Source organism: Salvelinus sp. IW2-2015, linkage group LG32 (genome assembly GCF_002910315.2).
Source record: "Salvelinus sp. IW2-2015 linkage group LG32, ASM291031v2, whole genome shotgun sequence".
In the NCBI taxonomy this organism is placed as follows: domain Eukaryota; kingdom Metazoa; phylum Chordata; class Actinopteri; order Salmoniformes; family Salmonidae; genus Salvelinus; species Salvelinus sp. IW2-2015.
In genome coordinates, this window is record NC_036871.1 from 37,777,745 (window position 1) to 37,794,371 (window position 16,627).

The following is a 16,627-nucleotide window of genomic DNA, read 5'->3' on the forward strand; positions in this document are numbered from 1 at the left end:
CACATAGAACCAATACATCCTTCATAGTCTTGAATTGGACGTTACGCCCTCATAGACCAATACTATCCTCAAGCTGATGCGGACGTTACGACAACCTTCAGTTAGCACAGAACCATTCCTCCAAGGCGTGATGGACGTACGCCCCTCATAGACACAATACATCCTCATAAAGCCGAGTGGGACGGTTACGCCCTCATAGACCAATACATTCCTCAAGCCGCAATGTGGAGCGTTACCCCTACGAGTAGACCAATCACATGTCCGTCACCGACACTTTGCCTATATGGGACGTTACGGCCCTCACGGTATATGTATTTTCCTATATCCCTATCCAATTCTCAAGCCGATAGCAGTACTGTGTACGAGTATACGCCCCTCATTCAGAGACCAATACATTCCTCAAGCCGACTGGGACGTTTACGCCCTCATAGACCAATACAATCCTCATAGCTGAATGCGGACGTTGACGCCCCTCACTAGACCTCAATACATCCTCCAAGCTGATGGAGAACGTTACGCCCTTTCATAGACCAATTACACTCCATCAAAGCTTGATGGGACGTTACGCTCCTTCATAGACCAATAAGCATCCTTCAAGGCCGATGGGAGCGTTACGCCCTCATAGACCAAAATCCTCAAAAGCTGACCTGCGGGACGTTTCACGCAGCCTCATAGGACCAATACATCCCTCAGCTGATGGGGACGTTACGCCCTCATAAGACCTAATACACTCCTCAAGCTGATGGGACAGACTTAGCCCTTCATAGCACCAATACATCGCTCAAGTCTGATCGCCGGTACGGTTTCCACGCCCTCATAGTGACCAATAGCATCCTCAAGCTTGATGGACTGTCTACGCCCTCATAGATCCAATAACATTCCTCATAGCTTGATGGACGTTACGCCCAAACTCATAGACCCAATCACCCATCCTCAAGCTGACGGAGACGTTACCCCTCATAGACCCAATATCCATCTCCTCAAGCTCGCATGCGGACGTTACGCCGCCTCATAGACCAATAACATAAACCTTCAAGCCTGACTGGGACGTTACTGCCCTCATCGTAGACCAATACCATCACGTACAAGACTGATTGGGACGTTACGCCCTCATCAGACCAATTATCATCCTCTAAGCTGTATGGTGACGTTAGCCGGCTCCTCATTAGCCACCAATACATCCTCAAGCTGATGACGGCGTCTCACGCCCCTCAGTAGCACCAATAAACTCCTTCAAGCTGAGTGGACGTCGTACGCCCTCACTTAGATCCAATACTAATCCTCAAGCTGATTGGGACCGTTACGCCCTCATGCTTTTTTATGATCCGAGTACCTTTATCTGATTCTCGTTGGCAAGCTGACGGGATAGCGTTTACGCCCCCATGTAGTACGCAAGTTAGCATCTCAAGGGCACTGAATTGGACGTTACGTTCCCGTCAATTAGACCCAATCAGTCATCCTTTTCAACGCTGACTGGACGGTTCTACCGCGCCCTTTCATCTACACCAATTTACGTATCCGTTCTAAGCTCGATGGTGTGGGACGTTATCTTGCCCCTCATTACTGACCATATTACACTCCATCAAGCTTTGATGGGACGTGTACGCATCCTTCTATGACCAATACATCCCTGCAGAATTCTTGATGGGTATACGTTTACTGTACCTCTTGGTCAGTTTTAGGACTCAATACATCCTCAAAGCCTTGATCTGGGTACGTTTAAACGCCCCTCAACGTCTTAGACTCAATACCATTCCTCAAAAGCTCGTCTGCCGTCGGACGTGTTACGCCTCTCATAGTAACCCAAATATCATCCTCAAAGCGTGATGGACTTTTACGCCCCTCATTAGGACCAATAACATCCCTCAAGCTGCATGGGACAAGGTGGGGTATCGTTTACGCCCTCATAGACCAAATTACATCCCTCAACGCTGGATTGGACGTTACGCCCGCTCATTAGACCGAATACATCCTCAAGCTGATTGGGGACGTTCACCCCTCAGTAGCACCAAATAGCATCCTCAATGTCTGCGTACGGATCGTACGCCCTCAGTACTGGACCTACAGTTACCATCCGTCAAGCTGATGGACGTTTACGCGTTCCTTTCATAGACTTCAATATCATCCTCAAGCTGATGGGACGTTACGCCCTCAGTTATAGCCAAGGTACTAGTCCTTCAAGCATGCCGGCGGACGTTATCGCCCTCATAGGACCATACATCCTCAAGCTGACTGGTACGTTTACGCCCTCATAGACCAATTACATCCCACAAGCTGCCGGACCGTTACGCCCTCATAGACCAATTTACATCCTCAAAGCTGGACCTGGACGATTACGCCCTCCGACTAGACCAATACCATCCCAAGCTGATGGGACGTTACCGCCCTCATAGACCCAATTACATCCTCAAGTCTGATGGGAACTGTTCGCCCTTCACGTAGACCATAGCATCCCGTTCAATGCTGATGGGACGTTACTGCCCCTCTATAAGACCCACTTACTCATCCTCAATCGCTGAGTGAAGGACGTTTGAACCGGCGGCACCGCATAGACCCAATACATCCTCAAGCCGCTGATGCGACGTTCACGCACCCAGGTTAGTTCACCTAATGTTATCGAGTCTCATAGCTTGATTGGACTTGTTGTTACGTCCCCATTAGGACCAATACATCCTCAAGCTGATGGGACGTTACGCCCTCATAGCACCGAATACATCCTCAAGCTTGACTGGGGACGTGAGTAGCCGCTCCTCAATTAGACCAATACATTCTCAAGCTGATCGGTACGTGTACGCCCTATAGACCAATACATCCACAAGGCTTGTCAGATGGACGTTACCGCCTCTCATTTAGACCACATACATCCTCACAGCTGCCGGGACGTTCACTTGTCTGGGTGTGTTTTACTCACTGCTGGGACGGTGTGTACACTCCCAGGGGTTCAATACTGCTATCAAACACCCGCCTAACGCCTCCCAGGGGTAATACTGCACAAACACCCCCTCAACCCTCCCAGGGGTAATACTGCCCCACCATAAACCCCTTCCAAACCCTCCCAGGGGTAAATTACTGCCACCAAAACCCTCCTACACCCTTCCGCAGTGGTTAAATACTGCACAAAACCCCTTCCTACCCACTCCCAGGCGGTAAATACCTTACCACAAACCCCTACCTACCCCTCCAGGTGGGTAATACTGCCACAAAACCCCTCCTACCCCTCCAGGCGGTCAATACTGCACTAAACCCCTCCCTACCCCCCCCAGGGTAATACTGCAGCAAAACCCCTCCTACCCCCCCTCAGGGGTAATTACTGCGACAAAAACCCCTCCTTACCCCTCCCAGGTGGAGTGTCCAATACATGCACAAAAACTAACCGTCCCATCCTAACCCTCCCAGGGGTAATACCTGCAACAAAAACCCCTCCTACCCACTTCCCCAGGGGTTAATACTGCCACAAAAATCCCTCCTAACCCTCCCAGGTGTTTGGTAATATACTAGACCCTAAAAACCTCCTGCCTGACCCCCCCTCGAGGGTAATACTGCACAACAAACCCCCTCCTACCCCCTCCCAGGGTAATACTGCCCCAACCAAAACCCCTCCTACCCCCTCCAGGGTAATACTGCACAAAACCCCCTCCTACCCCCCCCAGGTAATACTGCCACAAAACCCCTCCTACCCCCCCCAGGGGTGAATCTACTGCACAAAAACCCCTCCTACCCCTCCCGAGGGGGTAAATACTGGCTACAAAAACCTTCCTTCCCTTAACCCTTTCCCAAGGTCGGTAATTAGCTGCATACAAAACCCCTTTACCCTACCCCTTCCCAGGTTTGGGTAATACTTGCCAACAAATCCCTTCGTAACTCGCTCTCCAGTGGGTAATACTGCCACAAAACCCCCTCCTACCCTCCCCCCAGCGTGGTAATACGTGCCACAAAAACCCCTCCTACCCCTCCCAGGGGTTAAATAACTTGCACGATAAATTCACGCTCCTAACCCTCCCAGGTTTCGGTAATTTACTTGCCCTACTAATAACCCCTCTCTACCCCTCCCTTAGGTTGTTGGTACTATATGACATCAGAGAAAGAAGCCCTTCCTACTCCCGCCCGTGCCAGGCGGTAATACGTGCCCACAAAAGATACCCCTCCTCTACCCCCTCCCAGGGGTTTGGCTGGGGTGTGATGGATACTGCAACAAACCCCCTTTATGTAAGCCCTCCCAGGTCTGTGTTACATGACTGCAACAAAATATCCCTCCTACCCTCCCAGGGCTGAATTACTGCACAAAACCCCTCCTAGCCGACCCCCAGGAACTACTGCACGAAAACCCTCCTACCTCCTCCCTAGGGGTAACTTAACTGCAAAATCCCTCCTCAACTCCTCCCGCATGGGTATACGTGCAACAAAACCCCTCGCTACCCTCCCTCGGGTTAATTACTCGCACACAAAACCCCTCCTACCCCCCCCGAGCGGTAATACTGCACAAACCCCTTCCTACCCCTCCCATGGGGTAATACTGCACATAACCCCCTCTACCCCTCGCCAGGTGGTAATACTGCAACAAAAATTCCCTCCTAACCCGTCAGGTGGTTAATACTGCAACCAAAACCCCTCCTACCCCCCCAGCCGGTAATACTGCACAAAACCCCTCCTACCCCTGCCCAGGGTAATTACGGCACAAAATCGCCCTGCCTATACCCCCCCGGGGTCATACTGCCACAAAAACCCCTCCTAACCCCTCCCAGGGGTAATACTGCACAAAACCCTCCTAACCCCCCCAGGGTAATACTAGCACAAAACCCCTCCTTACCCCTCCCAGGGGTAATACTGCACAAAATCCCTCCTAACCCTCCCAGTGTAAATACTGCTGCACAAAACCCTCCTACCCCTCCCAGGGAATACTGCACAAAACCCTCCTACCCCCCCCAGGGGTAATACTGCACAAAACCCCTCCTACCCCCCCCAGGGGTAATACTGCACAAAACCCCTCCTACCCCTCCAGGGGTAATACTGCACAAAACCCTCCTACCCCCCCAGGGTAATACTGCACAAAACCCCTCCTACCCCCCCCAGGGGTAATACTGCCACCCAAAAACCCCTCCAAACCCTCCCAGGGGTAATACTGCACAAAACCCCTCCTACCCCTCCCAAGGTAATACTGCACAAAACCCCTCCTACCCCTCCCAGGGGTAATACTGCACAAAACCCCTCCTACCCCCCCCAGGGGTAATACTGCACAAAACCCCTCCTACCCCCCCCAGGGTTAATACTGCCACAAAACCCCTCCAAACCCTCCCAGGGTAATACCTGCACAAAACCCCTCCTACCCCTCCCAGGGGTAATACTGCACAAAACCCCTCCTACCCCTCCCAGGGGTAATACTGCACAAAACCCCCCATATAAATGTATTGTGTTGAGTAAATATGAATAGTTTTGTACCTGGGGGCGGTTTCCTGGAGATGAGGGCAGGGAACTCCTCTTCTACCTCCAGGGGGGGTTCAGGCTGGGCTTTGGGGAGGGGGGCCACTGTGACTGGTTTATCCAGGTGGCCGTTAGCCAATCCACTTGCTTTGACCGATGCTTTTACAGCGGTTTTAACTGCTGCCGTCGTCATAGCAACCGGCGGTTTGGAGGCGTGGCTCTCCGGAACGTTCTCCTTCTGTACCTTGGAGACCGTTTCCATGAGGACGGGAACTTGGTTCCCAAATGATGATGGTGGAGGGGGCGTGGCCTGTTTCTTCTTCTTGGCTGTCTTGGATGTGGGGCTTGGGGAGGGAATAGGAGTGGGGTTAGAGGTCACGGGGGAGGGCTTAGAGGTCGGTGGGAGGGGCTTAGCTGTCGGTGGGGGAGGCTTGGAGGTTGGTGGGAGGAGCTTAGCTGTCAGTGGGAGGGGCTYAGAGGCAGTAGGGGCAGACTTAGAGGGTCCTTTGACGATGAGAAGAGAGGAGATATCCAACATGGTTGGAACTGCTCGGTGCTCCTGCATCGTCTTGGCAACGCAATTGTCATCGTCAGATGGGGGGGAGGGGCGTCGGACGGGGAGCTTCTTCCTCCGAGAGGAAGAGGAGGAGGAGAGGAGCTGGGGGCCGGCGGGGAGAGGGAGAGGAGGGTTGTTAGAGGGAGGTCTAGAGGAAGAGGAGGGAAGGATGACCGTCTTGGAGGTGCTGCTGCTACTGGCTTGGCTCCAGGCTGAGGTGGCTCCGCCCGCTGGTCTGGGAGGGCGGATCTTACAGACCAGGGCGGGGAAGTCTTCTTCTTGGAAGGAGGAGTGCTTCCTGGGTTGGGCGGAGTAGGCGGGGGTCATGGGGGTCGTAACCTTGGCAGCAGATAGACTGGGGAAGTCATCCTCCTTCAGAGGGACCTGGGCCGGAGTCTTCAGGGCTGGGGGGGGCTTTACACTGTAACACACACAATATATATACCTATAATATACATCACTACAGAGAGACCTGGAGGGGACGCTATACACTGTAACACACACAATATATATACCTATAACATACATCACTACAGAGAGACCTGGGGGGGACAGGAGGGCTGGGGGGGGGGCTTTACAGTGTAATATACACATTAATGATAACACAGCTGGTATACACATTCACCTCGGGTGTGTGTGTGTGTGTGGTGTGTGTTGTGTGTGTGTGTGTGTGTGTGTGTTGTGTGTGGTGTGTGTGTACCTCAGTGTGGGTGCTGCCGCCCCAGGAGAGCTGGGAAGTCGTCTCCTGTCAGAGGGTTACTCTTCATGGTCCTCACTGGGGGAGCTTCTGCTGGAGGTTTGATAGGAACACTCCTGTGTCTCTCCTCAGTCTCCCACCGCTCCGGCCTCTCCATCCGCTCCGGCTTCCATCTTCCGCTCCGGCCTCTCCATCCGCTCCGGCCTCTCCATCCGCTCCGGCCTCTCCATCCGCCTCGGCCTCTCCATCCGCTCCGGCCCTCTCCATCCGCTCCGGCCTCTCCATCCGCTCCGGCCTCTCCATCCGCTCCCGGCGCTCTCTCCATCCGCTCCTCTTTGCGGTGTTTGGGCGCTCCACTCCTCTCCTGGGTGTCTCCTCCTCTGTCCTCCTGTCTCCTCTGCTGCATCATAGAGGCTCTGACTGCTACTGCAAACTCCCTGTCCTCCTCCTCACTACCAAAAACACAGCATCAGTCATTATAGTCGATCACAGAGTCATAATACCCAGAAAACACTGGTGAAACACGCAAACGGTTCCAATCGTTTCCACAATTCATTTTATCCACGGTGGATATTAGAATCACTTCAAATAAGGTTTGGTGTAGGCTTAACCTGGCGAGATGTTTTGATAACCGTGTAAATCTCTCTAAGACAAGGTGACTTTTATCAATATAGTAGTCGCCTGTATTTACAACCCAAAGAATGAAATGCTAGTTAGCTGCTAAGTGTGCTATCGTACAGAAACTAGAAAACGCCCGTCTCTAGCTTCACGTCTCTCACCAGGGCCGTGATGAAATGGACGCACTGCCGAGGCAAAGGCAAGAACCTCTGGACTAACTAATGTTAGCTAAATGTAGTCATTATTAAATTGGCTAAAGTTGTTTAAATCTGTAAACTGTCTTGAGCAAGTTTTTAATTGAAAAATGCCTGTTACCGAGCTAGCTAGCTAGCTTGTTGCTCATGGTAGCTAGCTAGGCTTGCTCATGGTTAGCTAGCTAGCTTGCTCATGGTTAGCTTAGTTAGCAACCATTAGCCTGGCTAGATGGCTACATTAGCAGTCTATTTAAATGCAATGATAAATTCATAACTTTCTTAGGTTTTTATAAACCAACAATCTAGCTTGCTAGTTAACTAGCTAGCTAACTGAGATGGTGAAGCAAAGGCTACGTGTTCATTATACTGCTAAGGCTACGTGTTCATTGTGGGTGAGAGGTGGGTAGCCTACTTCAAGTACTTGAGGTATGATATAAAAGGCTAACCTCCCTGTTATTGTAATGGTGAGAGATTAGCATGTCTTGGGGGTATATATAAAATGCTAACCTCCCCTGTTATGTGTAATGGTGAGAGGTTAGCATGTCTGGGGGTATGATAAAAATGCTAACCTCCCCTGTTTTGGTAATGGTGAGAGGTTAGCATGTCTTGGGGGTATGATATAAAATGCTAACCTCCCCTGTTATTGTAATGGTGAGAGGTTAGCATGTCTTGGGTATGATATAAATGCTAACCTCCCCTGTTATTGTAATGGTGAGGTTAGCATGTCTTGGGAGTGATCAGCTAACATTAGCCACCGCTAGCTAGAAATCAATGAGAGTAATGGGGGCAACCCAGCAATGTTTTGGACAAATGAACTGAAATCAAGTGGTTTGACGTTACTTAAAACCTTTCTCAATAGGGGGGCTCCATTTCGACTTTGTAAAAAAGCGTTCCCAAATTAAACTGCCTCGTACTCAATTCTTGCTCGTACAATATGCATATTATATTACTATTGGATAGAAAACACCTCTAGTTTCTAAAACCGTTTGAATTATATCTGTGAGTAAAACAGAACTCATTTTGCAGCAAACTTCCTGTCAGGAAGTGAGAAATCTGAAATCGGGCACTCTGTTCCAGGGTCAGTTTATTAATTTGCATGTAATCATTGGGTCGACATGCACTGCATACGCCTTCCCCTAGATGTCAGTAAGCAGTGAGAATTGGAAATGGGGTGTCTAGGTAGATCTGAGCCCGTACAAAAGCTCTTGGAACCGGGTATGCAGTCTTTTCAACGTTCGTCATGACGCAAGACAGACCTCAGGATTGCATTCTGAAAAGCTCTCGTTATAGGCGTTAGATATATCCGGCTCTGATTTTATTCGATATAGGTTGTTAAAAACATCATAATGTAGTTATTTTAAACCGAGTTATATCAGTTTATATCAGTATATATTGCGATTTTCGGTATTTTATTTGTGCTGCGTTATGGTGAGTTGGACACGTCTTCGCCACATGGCTAATGTTTGCTGCTAATTCCAAATTTGAAGACGACAATTTACAACCGAGCAACGATTATTCTGGACAAAGGACAACTTGCACAATATTCTGATGGAAGCTCATCAATAGTAAGAACTATTTATGATGTTTAATTCGTATTTCTGTTGAAAAATGTTAAACTATTATTCCGCCATTAATTTCGGTGCGGTCTCGCTTTAACGCACGCTGTATGTCGTAGTAGTTAATTTTAAAAACCTATCACAGCGGTTGCATTAAGAACTAATGTATCTTTCATTTGCTGTCCATCCTGTATTTTTTTAGTCAAGTTTATGATTAGTTATTGATTAGACTAGGTGCCTCTCCCAAGATTTCTCCCGACATTTTGTTTGCAGTTTGGCTACTATTTCTCATTGTATAACCACGATTTGTGCCGCTAAATATGCACATTTTCGAACAAACCTATATGTATTGGTGTAATATGATGTTATAGGACTGTCATCTGATGAAGTTTTGAGAAGGTTAGTGAAAAATTTAATATCTTTTGCTGGTTTATTCGCTATCGCTAACGTGCATGAATCAATGCTGCTGTGTGGTTGGCTATTGTAGTAAGCTAATATAATTATTGTGTTTTCGCTGTAAAACACTTAAAAAATCTGAAATATTGTCTGGTTCACAAGATGTTTGTCTTTCATTTGCTGTACGCTGTGTATTTTTCATAAATGTTTTATGATGAGTATTTAGGTAATTCACGTTGGTCTCTGTAGTTATTCTAGCTGCTTTGGTGAGATTTTGTGATGGTGGCTGCAATGTAAAACTATGATTTATACCTGAAATATGCACATTTTTCGAACAAAACATATGCCATACAATAAGTATTTAGCAAGAGCCTGCATCTGATGAAGTTGTTTCTTGGTTAGTGACTATTTATATCTTTATTTGGTCGAATTTGTGATAGCTACCTATGCAGTAAAAAAATGGTGGGAAAAAAAGTTGAGTCTTTTGCTATCGTGGTTAGCTAATAGAAATACATATTGTGTCTTCCCTGTAAAACATTTTAAAAATCAGAAATGATGGCTGGATTCACAAGATGTGTATCTTTCATCTGGTGTCTTGGACTTGTGATTTCATGATATTTAGATGCTAGTATTTACTTGTGGCGCTATGCTAGGCTAGTCAGCTTTTTTACTGATGAGGGTGCTCCCGGATCCGGGATGAGTACCAAGTAAAAGTTGATTAGTGTGATGTGTCACGGATGTCACGGTGGTCTCATAGTGATGATGTCATACTGACCGGTTGTATCTCCAGCTGCCTCTGGTGTTCTGTTGGCTTCCTTGGCTCCTTCCTCTTCCCCCCCGACCCGACCTCGCCTCCTCATAGTCCTCTCCAGATACCATGCCTCCTTGAACGAACACACACAGTATGTTGTTACCAAGCAGGCCTGAAATCCAGTTTGTTACGACAGAAAGCACAGTATCCAGTCTCACCATCGTTGCGTCGGGTCTGGCGCGGGGCAAAGCTGAACTGCAGGTCTATGTGTCGGTTCTGTCGTGCTTCGGCCCGGTTCTTGCTGTGTGCYGAGGCCTTGTGGGCCTTGTAGTCGATCTGGCTCCTGAAGGCGTGGGTGAACTGCTCCGTAGCACAGCGCCCCTCCTCACACAGGTAGTGGGCCTCCCGGAAGTGTTCGCTCAGGTACTGGTAGTCACTGTGGAGAGAAGGGGGGGTACAACATGCTTAGGACAGATACAGGGGTGTGTGTGTGTGTGTGTGTGTGTGTGTGTGTGTGTGTGTGTGTGTACCTGTAGTACTCCTGGGCTCCGTCAGCATCACAGAAGTGACAGAAGTAATGGTCTCTACGGAGATGTTTCAACAGCTCGTCGTTGTCAAGGTAACGGTCGTCGCAGAACTTGCAGAGCGGGTGTCCGCGGTGAGATGTGTCATCGGGGTCACCGTGGGTACGGTGACGTGCCAGATCCTTCCTGTTATACCACTTCCTCTCATGGGAGAAGATCTGGTTGGGGACAGGCTTTACTAACATGATAGACAGACAGGTAAGCCTACCTGAGGTGTTTGGTACAGACAGGTATAACAGACAGGTAACCTACCTGCAGGTGTTTTGGTACAGACAGGTATAACACGGACACGGATACCTACCTGCAGGTGTTTTAGGTACAGAGTTTACAAACACAGAGAGTGGTATGTTGTTTCCTCATGTGGCTGCTCCAACTCCTCAAACTTTGAGAAACTTGATCTGGACACACAGGAACTCAGACAGCAGCAGTGTCCTACAGGCAGGAGACAGAGAGAGACATGAGGAAGAGGACGACACAGAGACTGATAGTAGATAGAGAGGATAGGAGGAGAGAGAGAGGCAGGAGAGAGGAGGAGGAGGATACGGAGGAGGACAGGAGAGGAGAGGAGGGAGAGCGAATAGGAGGAGGACAGGAGAGGGAGAGGAGAGAGGGATAGGAGGAGCAGGGGGAGAGGAGGAGAGAGGATAGGAGGAGGACAGAGAGGAGAGAGGCCAGGAAGGGGCAGCGGAGGAGAGGGAAGGAGAGAGTCGAAGAGACAGGGAGAGGAAGAGAGGTTTCAGGAAGAGGAAGCAGGAGGAGGAAGAGAGGAGCAGGGAGAGGAGAGGAGGAAGTTCAGGAGGAAAGAGAGAGAGAGGTCCAGCCGAGGGAGGAGAGCAGGTACCTGAAACTGGCGATAATCTTGGAGTCTGTAAAGTAGATGTCATGTTTCTCTTATCCACCTGCAGACGTGGAGGGCAGAGAGGAGAGGCCACCAAACTTTCTGCACAAACACAACTAGACCACAAAACACTGCAATGGCGGAAATCATCCAGATTATATCGACCCATCCCACTGGTAAGCTCGTGGTTTTACACAAAGCCACATTAGGGATCCACAGTCAAGTTTTTACTTGTTAAACCAGCCTACATTACAAGTGGGACAAGTAAACCAGCTTGTACATTGACAGAAGCTAATCCCTAGCTAACTACTAACAGGAGATGACCAGGAATTAGCACGCCTAGTTCAAAGTGATGTAGTGACAAACTATCCTGGTTATAAGCTTGTAACAGACCAGAAGTAGTGTTTAATAATCGAGATTGAGGAATTCTGAGGACAGGAGCTAGGCTTAGTTAAGGTTCGGCCACTGTTAAGCGTAGGCTGAAGTGCTAGAGCTAGGTTGACCAGTTCCCACATGATTAGCTCAGCTGAATGCTAAGCTAAGAGTTTTGAAAAGATCCCAACTGGTAGCGTTATCTGAATGGCCTAACTAGGTTGACACAACATCCACTTGTAGCTATTGATGCTAAGCATAGGGTTGACAGATTCCCTCGTAGCTACATCCTTGAATGGCTTAAGCTAGGGGTTGTAAGATTCCCCACGTGTACAGACTATTCTGAATGGCTGAAGCTAGGTTTGAAAGAGTTCTCCCACTGGTTAGCTATTCTGGAAATGCTTTAAAAGCTAGGTTTGAACATCCCACTTCGTCTAAAGGCTATTTAACGAAGATGAGACGCCAACAACAACATACGACCGAGGCCCCCGCAGATTCTGAGATGGCTAAGCTAGGTTGATGATACCCACGTTTGGGTAGCTAATCTGAAATTGCTAGAGCTTGTGAAGATCTCCCACATAGTTAAAGCTATGCTTGAATGACGTCTAACGCCTAAGCGATGGAAGAATCCCCTGTAGCTACCTGAATGCTAAGCTAGGTTCAACATACCTAACGGGATTAAGGGCGTAGTTAAAACAGTGAGTTAGTGAATGTCCTAGGTTTATGTTTGAACACAGACCACGAGAAGTTGTTCTTATTCATACATTGGAAGGCTCGGAAGGAAAATTCTTTAGGAGCTATAGAGATACCACTGTAGCTAGCTAAAAGCTAGGCTAGGTTGAAGATACCACTGTAGCTAGCTAAAAGCTAGGCTAGGTTGAAGATACCACTGTAGCTAACTAAAAGCTAGGCTAGGTTGAAGATACCGTGTAGCTAGCGACCTCCACCAAATAACGATCATTAAAAACAAACGTCATTACCATCACAATAAACTTAAAACAGGAGGCAACAGTCATAAAATAATTGGCTTAACAGCCAATGTGTATTATTTATCATTACTTAAAAATAGTACACACTTATAGGAATGGGTAATAGGTTTACAAGTTTGCTAGCTATCCCATAAAGCCAATAATAAAAACCATATATTATTTACATCCTCTGTGGTTTGGTAACTTCCTGTTCTTCCAATGACTCTGGCTGGACTGAAGACGACATAAAGTTTGAAAAGATTAATAGTTGGTATTATTAAGTGATTCATAGTTTGCTATTCATCAGTCATAAAAGTACGCTTTATTTACCTTTGAATTAACTACTAAAATAGGGATATTGTCAGACAGCTGCTCTATAGAGATGAGATTACTTATTTTTATTCAAATAAAGTGATGTTGAATAAATTATGGTTAATAAGTGATAAGCAGTACTGGGCAGTCACTACCATCATGGGGAAATGTATTCATTGTTTAATTCAGTGTTGATACAGAATTCAACCCACACAGGCCTAAWGCATTTAAAATGTTTAAAAAAAGATTGAAACTGAAAACCGTGATTACTTTGTAATAAGTGAACCGAAACCGAATTGACCTCAAAAAGCCCTAAATCGCGAAAACACGACCTTAAAATAGACCAGACAGTCTGGACTTTAACCTCATWGTCATTGTATCATTTCACATCCAAAGTGCTGGAGTACAGAGACAAAAACAACAAAACTAAAATTTGTCACCGTCCTAATACTTGTGGAGCTCACTGTAAAATTGCACAAGAATTATACATTTATGGATTTTTTTTGAATGTTATGTTTTCTCCTTATTCAACTTGACCGCCACCCACCCCTCATCCAAACAATACGTCATGACCCTAAACCCGCCCCGCCCGCTATCCGCGGGGACTGCGGGTTATGAGTCGACCCCGCGCATCACTCAATGACTGTCCATCTAACTGGTTATCAATACGTCATCACCACAGACACCTCATCGTGGGTTAATATCTCTGACTGGTCCATCTAACTGGTTAACAACCTCATGGTGGGTTAATATCTCTGACTGTCCATACTAACTGGTTATCAATACGTCATCACACAAGACCACCTATCGTGGGTTAATATCTCTGATGGTCATCTTAATGGTTATCAAACGTCATCACCACAGACACCTCATGGTGGGTTAATATCTCTGACTGTCCATCTAACTGGTTTATCAATACGTCATCAACCACAGACACCTCATCGTGGTTAATATCTCGACTGGTCCATCTAACTGGTTATCAATACGCCCTCATCACCCACAGACACCTCATCGGTGGGTTAATATCTCTGACTGTCCAATCTAACTGGTTATCAATACCGTTCATCACACCAGACACCTCATCGTGGGTTATATTCCTCTGACCCTGGTCATCCTAACTGGTTATCAATACGTCATCAACCACAGAACACCTCATCGTCGGGTTAATATCTCTGACTGTCCATACTAACTTGGTTATGCAATACGTCATCACCACAGACACTCATCCGTGGGTTTTAATATCTCTGACTGGTCCCACTCTAACTGGTTTCAATACGTTCATCACCAACAGACACCTCATCGTGGGGTTAATATTCCTGACTGTCCCATCTGACAGGTTTATCAATACGTCATCACCACGACACCCTCAACCCCCCCCGTGGGTTAATATCTCTGACTGGTCCATCTAACTGGTTATCAATACGTCTTTCACCACAGACACCTCATCGTGGTTAAATATCGTCTGGCTGGTCATCTGACTGGTTATCAAAACTAACGTCACCACAGACACCTCATCCGTGGTTTAATATTCTGACCTGGTCCATCTAACAGGTTACATACGTCATCACCACAGACACCTCATGGTGGGTTAATATCTCTACTGGTTCCATCTAACTGTTAATCATATACGTCATCACACAGACACCTCATCGTGGGTTATATCTCTGACTTCCATCTAACTGGTTACCTCAATACGTCATCACCACAGACACCTCAACTGTGGGTTAATATCTCTGACTGGTCCATCTAACTGGTTTATCAATACGTCTCACCACAGACACTTATCGTGGTTTACATATCTCTGGACTGGTCCATCTAACTTGGTTATCAATACGTGATTCACCAACAGGACACGCTCATCGTGGGTTAAAATCTTGACTGTCCACTGAACAGGTTATCAAACGTCGTCCACCACCAACAGCCATCGTGGGTTAATATCTCTGATGTCCCATTAACTGAGTTATCAATACGTCATCACCACAGGACACCTCATCGTGGGTTAATATCTCTGAACTGGTCCATTCTAACTGGTACAATACGTCATCAACACACAAGCACCTCATCGTGTTTAATATCTCTGACTGTCCATCTAACGGTTATCAATACTCGTCAACCACAGACACCTTCATCGGTGGGTTAATATCTCTGACTGAGTCCATTCTAACTGGTGTATCAATACGTCATCACCACAGACACTCATGGTGGGTTAATATCTCTGACTGTTTCCATCGTAACAGGTTATCAATACGTTCATCACCAAGACCCTCATCGTGGTTAAATTCTCTGCCTGTCCATCTAAACTGTTATCAATTACGTCATCACCACAGACACCTTCATCGTGGGTTAATATCTGCTGACTGGTCCCATGCTAACTGGTTATCAATACGTCTCACCACAGACACCTCAATCGTGGGTTAATATCTCTGAAATGTTCTCGTAAGAATCCATTAATACTACTACATACTGGTTATCAATACGTCGTTCCACACAGACACCTCATCTGGGTTATAGTCTCTGACTGGTCTTATGTATCAATACATCACCACAGACACCTCATCGGTGGGTTAATATCTCTGCCTGTTCATCTAACTGTTATCACATACGTCATCACCACAGACACTCTCAATCGTGGTTAAATATCTCTGACTGTCCATCAATACCTGGTGTATCCAATTATACGTCATCACCACAGACACCTCACTCAGTGGGTTAATATCTCTGACTGGTCCATCTAACTGGTTATCAATACGTCATCACCACACGACACCTCATCGTGGGTTAATATCTTGACTGGTCCATTCTAACTGGTTTATCAATACGTCATCACCACAGACACCTGCATCGTGGGTTAATATCTCTTGACGTCCATCTAACTGGTTCTCAATACGTCGTCACCAAACAGACACCTCATCGTGGGTTATATCTCTGAAATGGTCCATCTTAAACTGGTTCTCAATACCGTCAATCACCACAGACACTCATCGTGGGTTAATATCTCTGACTGTCCATCTTAACTTGGTTATCAATACGTCATCACCACAGAACCTCATCGTGGGTTCATATACTCTGACTGTCCCTCTGACAGGTTATCAAATAGTCTCACCACAGACACCTCCATCGTGGGTTAATATCTCTGACTGTCCATCTAACTGGTTTATCAATAGTATCCCCACAGACACCATCGTGGGTTTTAATATCTCTGACTGGTCATCTAAACTGGTTATAATACGTCATCACCACAGACTCACCTCATCGTGGGTTAATATCTCTGACTGGTCCATCTAATGGTTTATGCAATACGCTCATCACCACAGACACCTCATCGTGGGGTTAATAATCTTCTTTGACTGTCCATACTAACTGGTTA

At 47.1% G+C, this 16,627-nt stretch overlaps 1 protein-coding gene across 1 annotated transcript; it reads right to left on the reverse strand.

The window, feature by feature from the left end:
• Nucleotides 1-5,283: 5,283 nt before the first annotated feature.
• znf598 (zinc finger protein 598) lies at nucleotides 5,284-10,955 on the reverse strand. The gene is given in 8 exon segments (XM_024134749.2): nucleotides 5,284-6,419; nucleotides 6,695-6,834; nucleotides 6,836-6,928; nucleotides 6,930-6,990; nucleotides 6,992-7,123; nucleotides 10,211-10,319; nucleotides 10,405-10,622; nucleotides 10,717-10,955. Coding segments are annotated over 8 exon segments (2,091 nt in total). The 3' UTR covers nucleotides 5,284-5,320.
• Nucleotides 10,956-16,627: the final 5,672 nt, after the last annotated feature.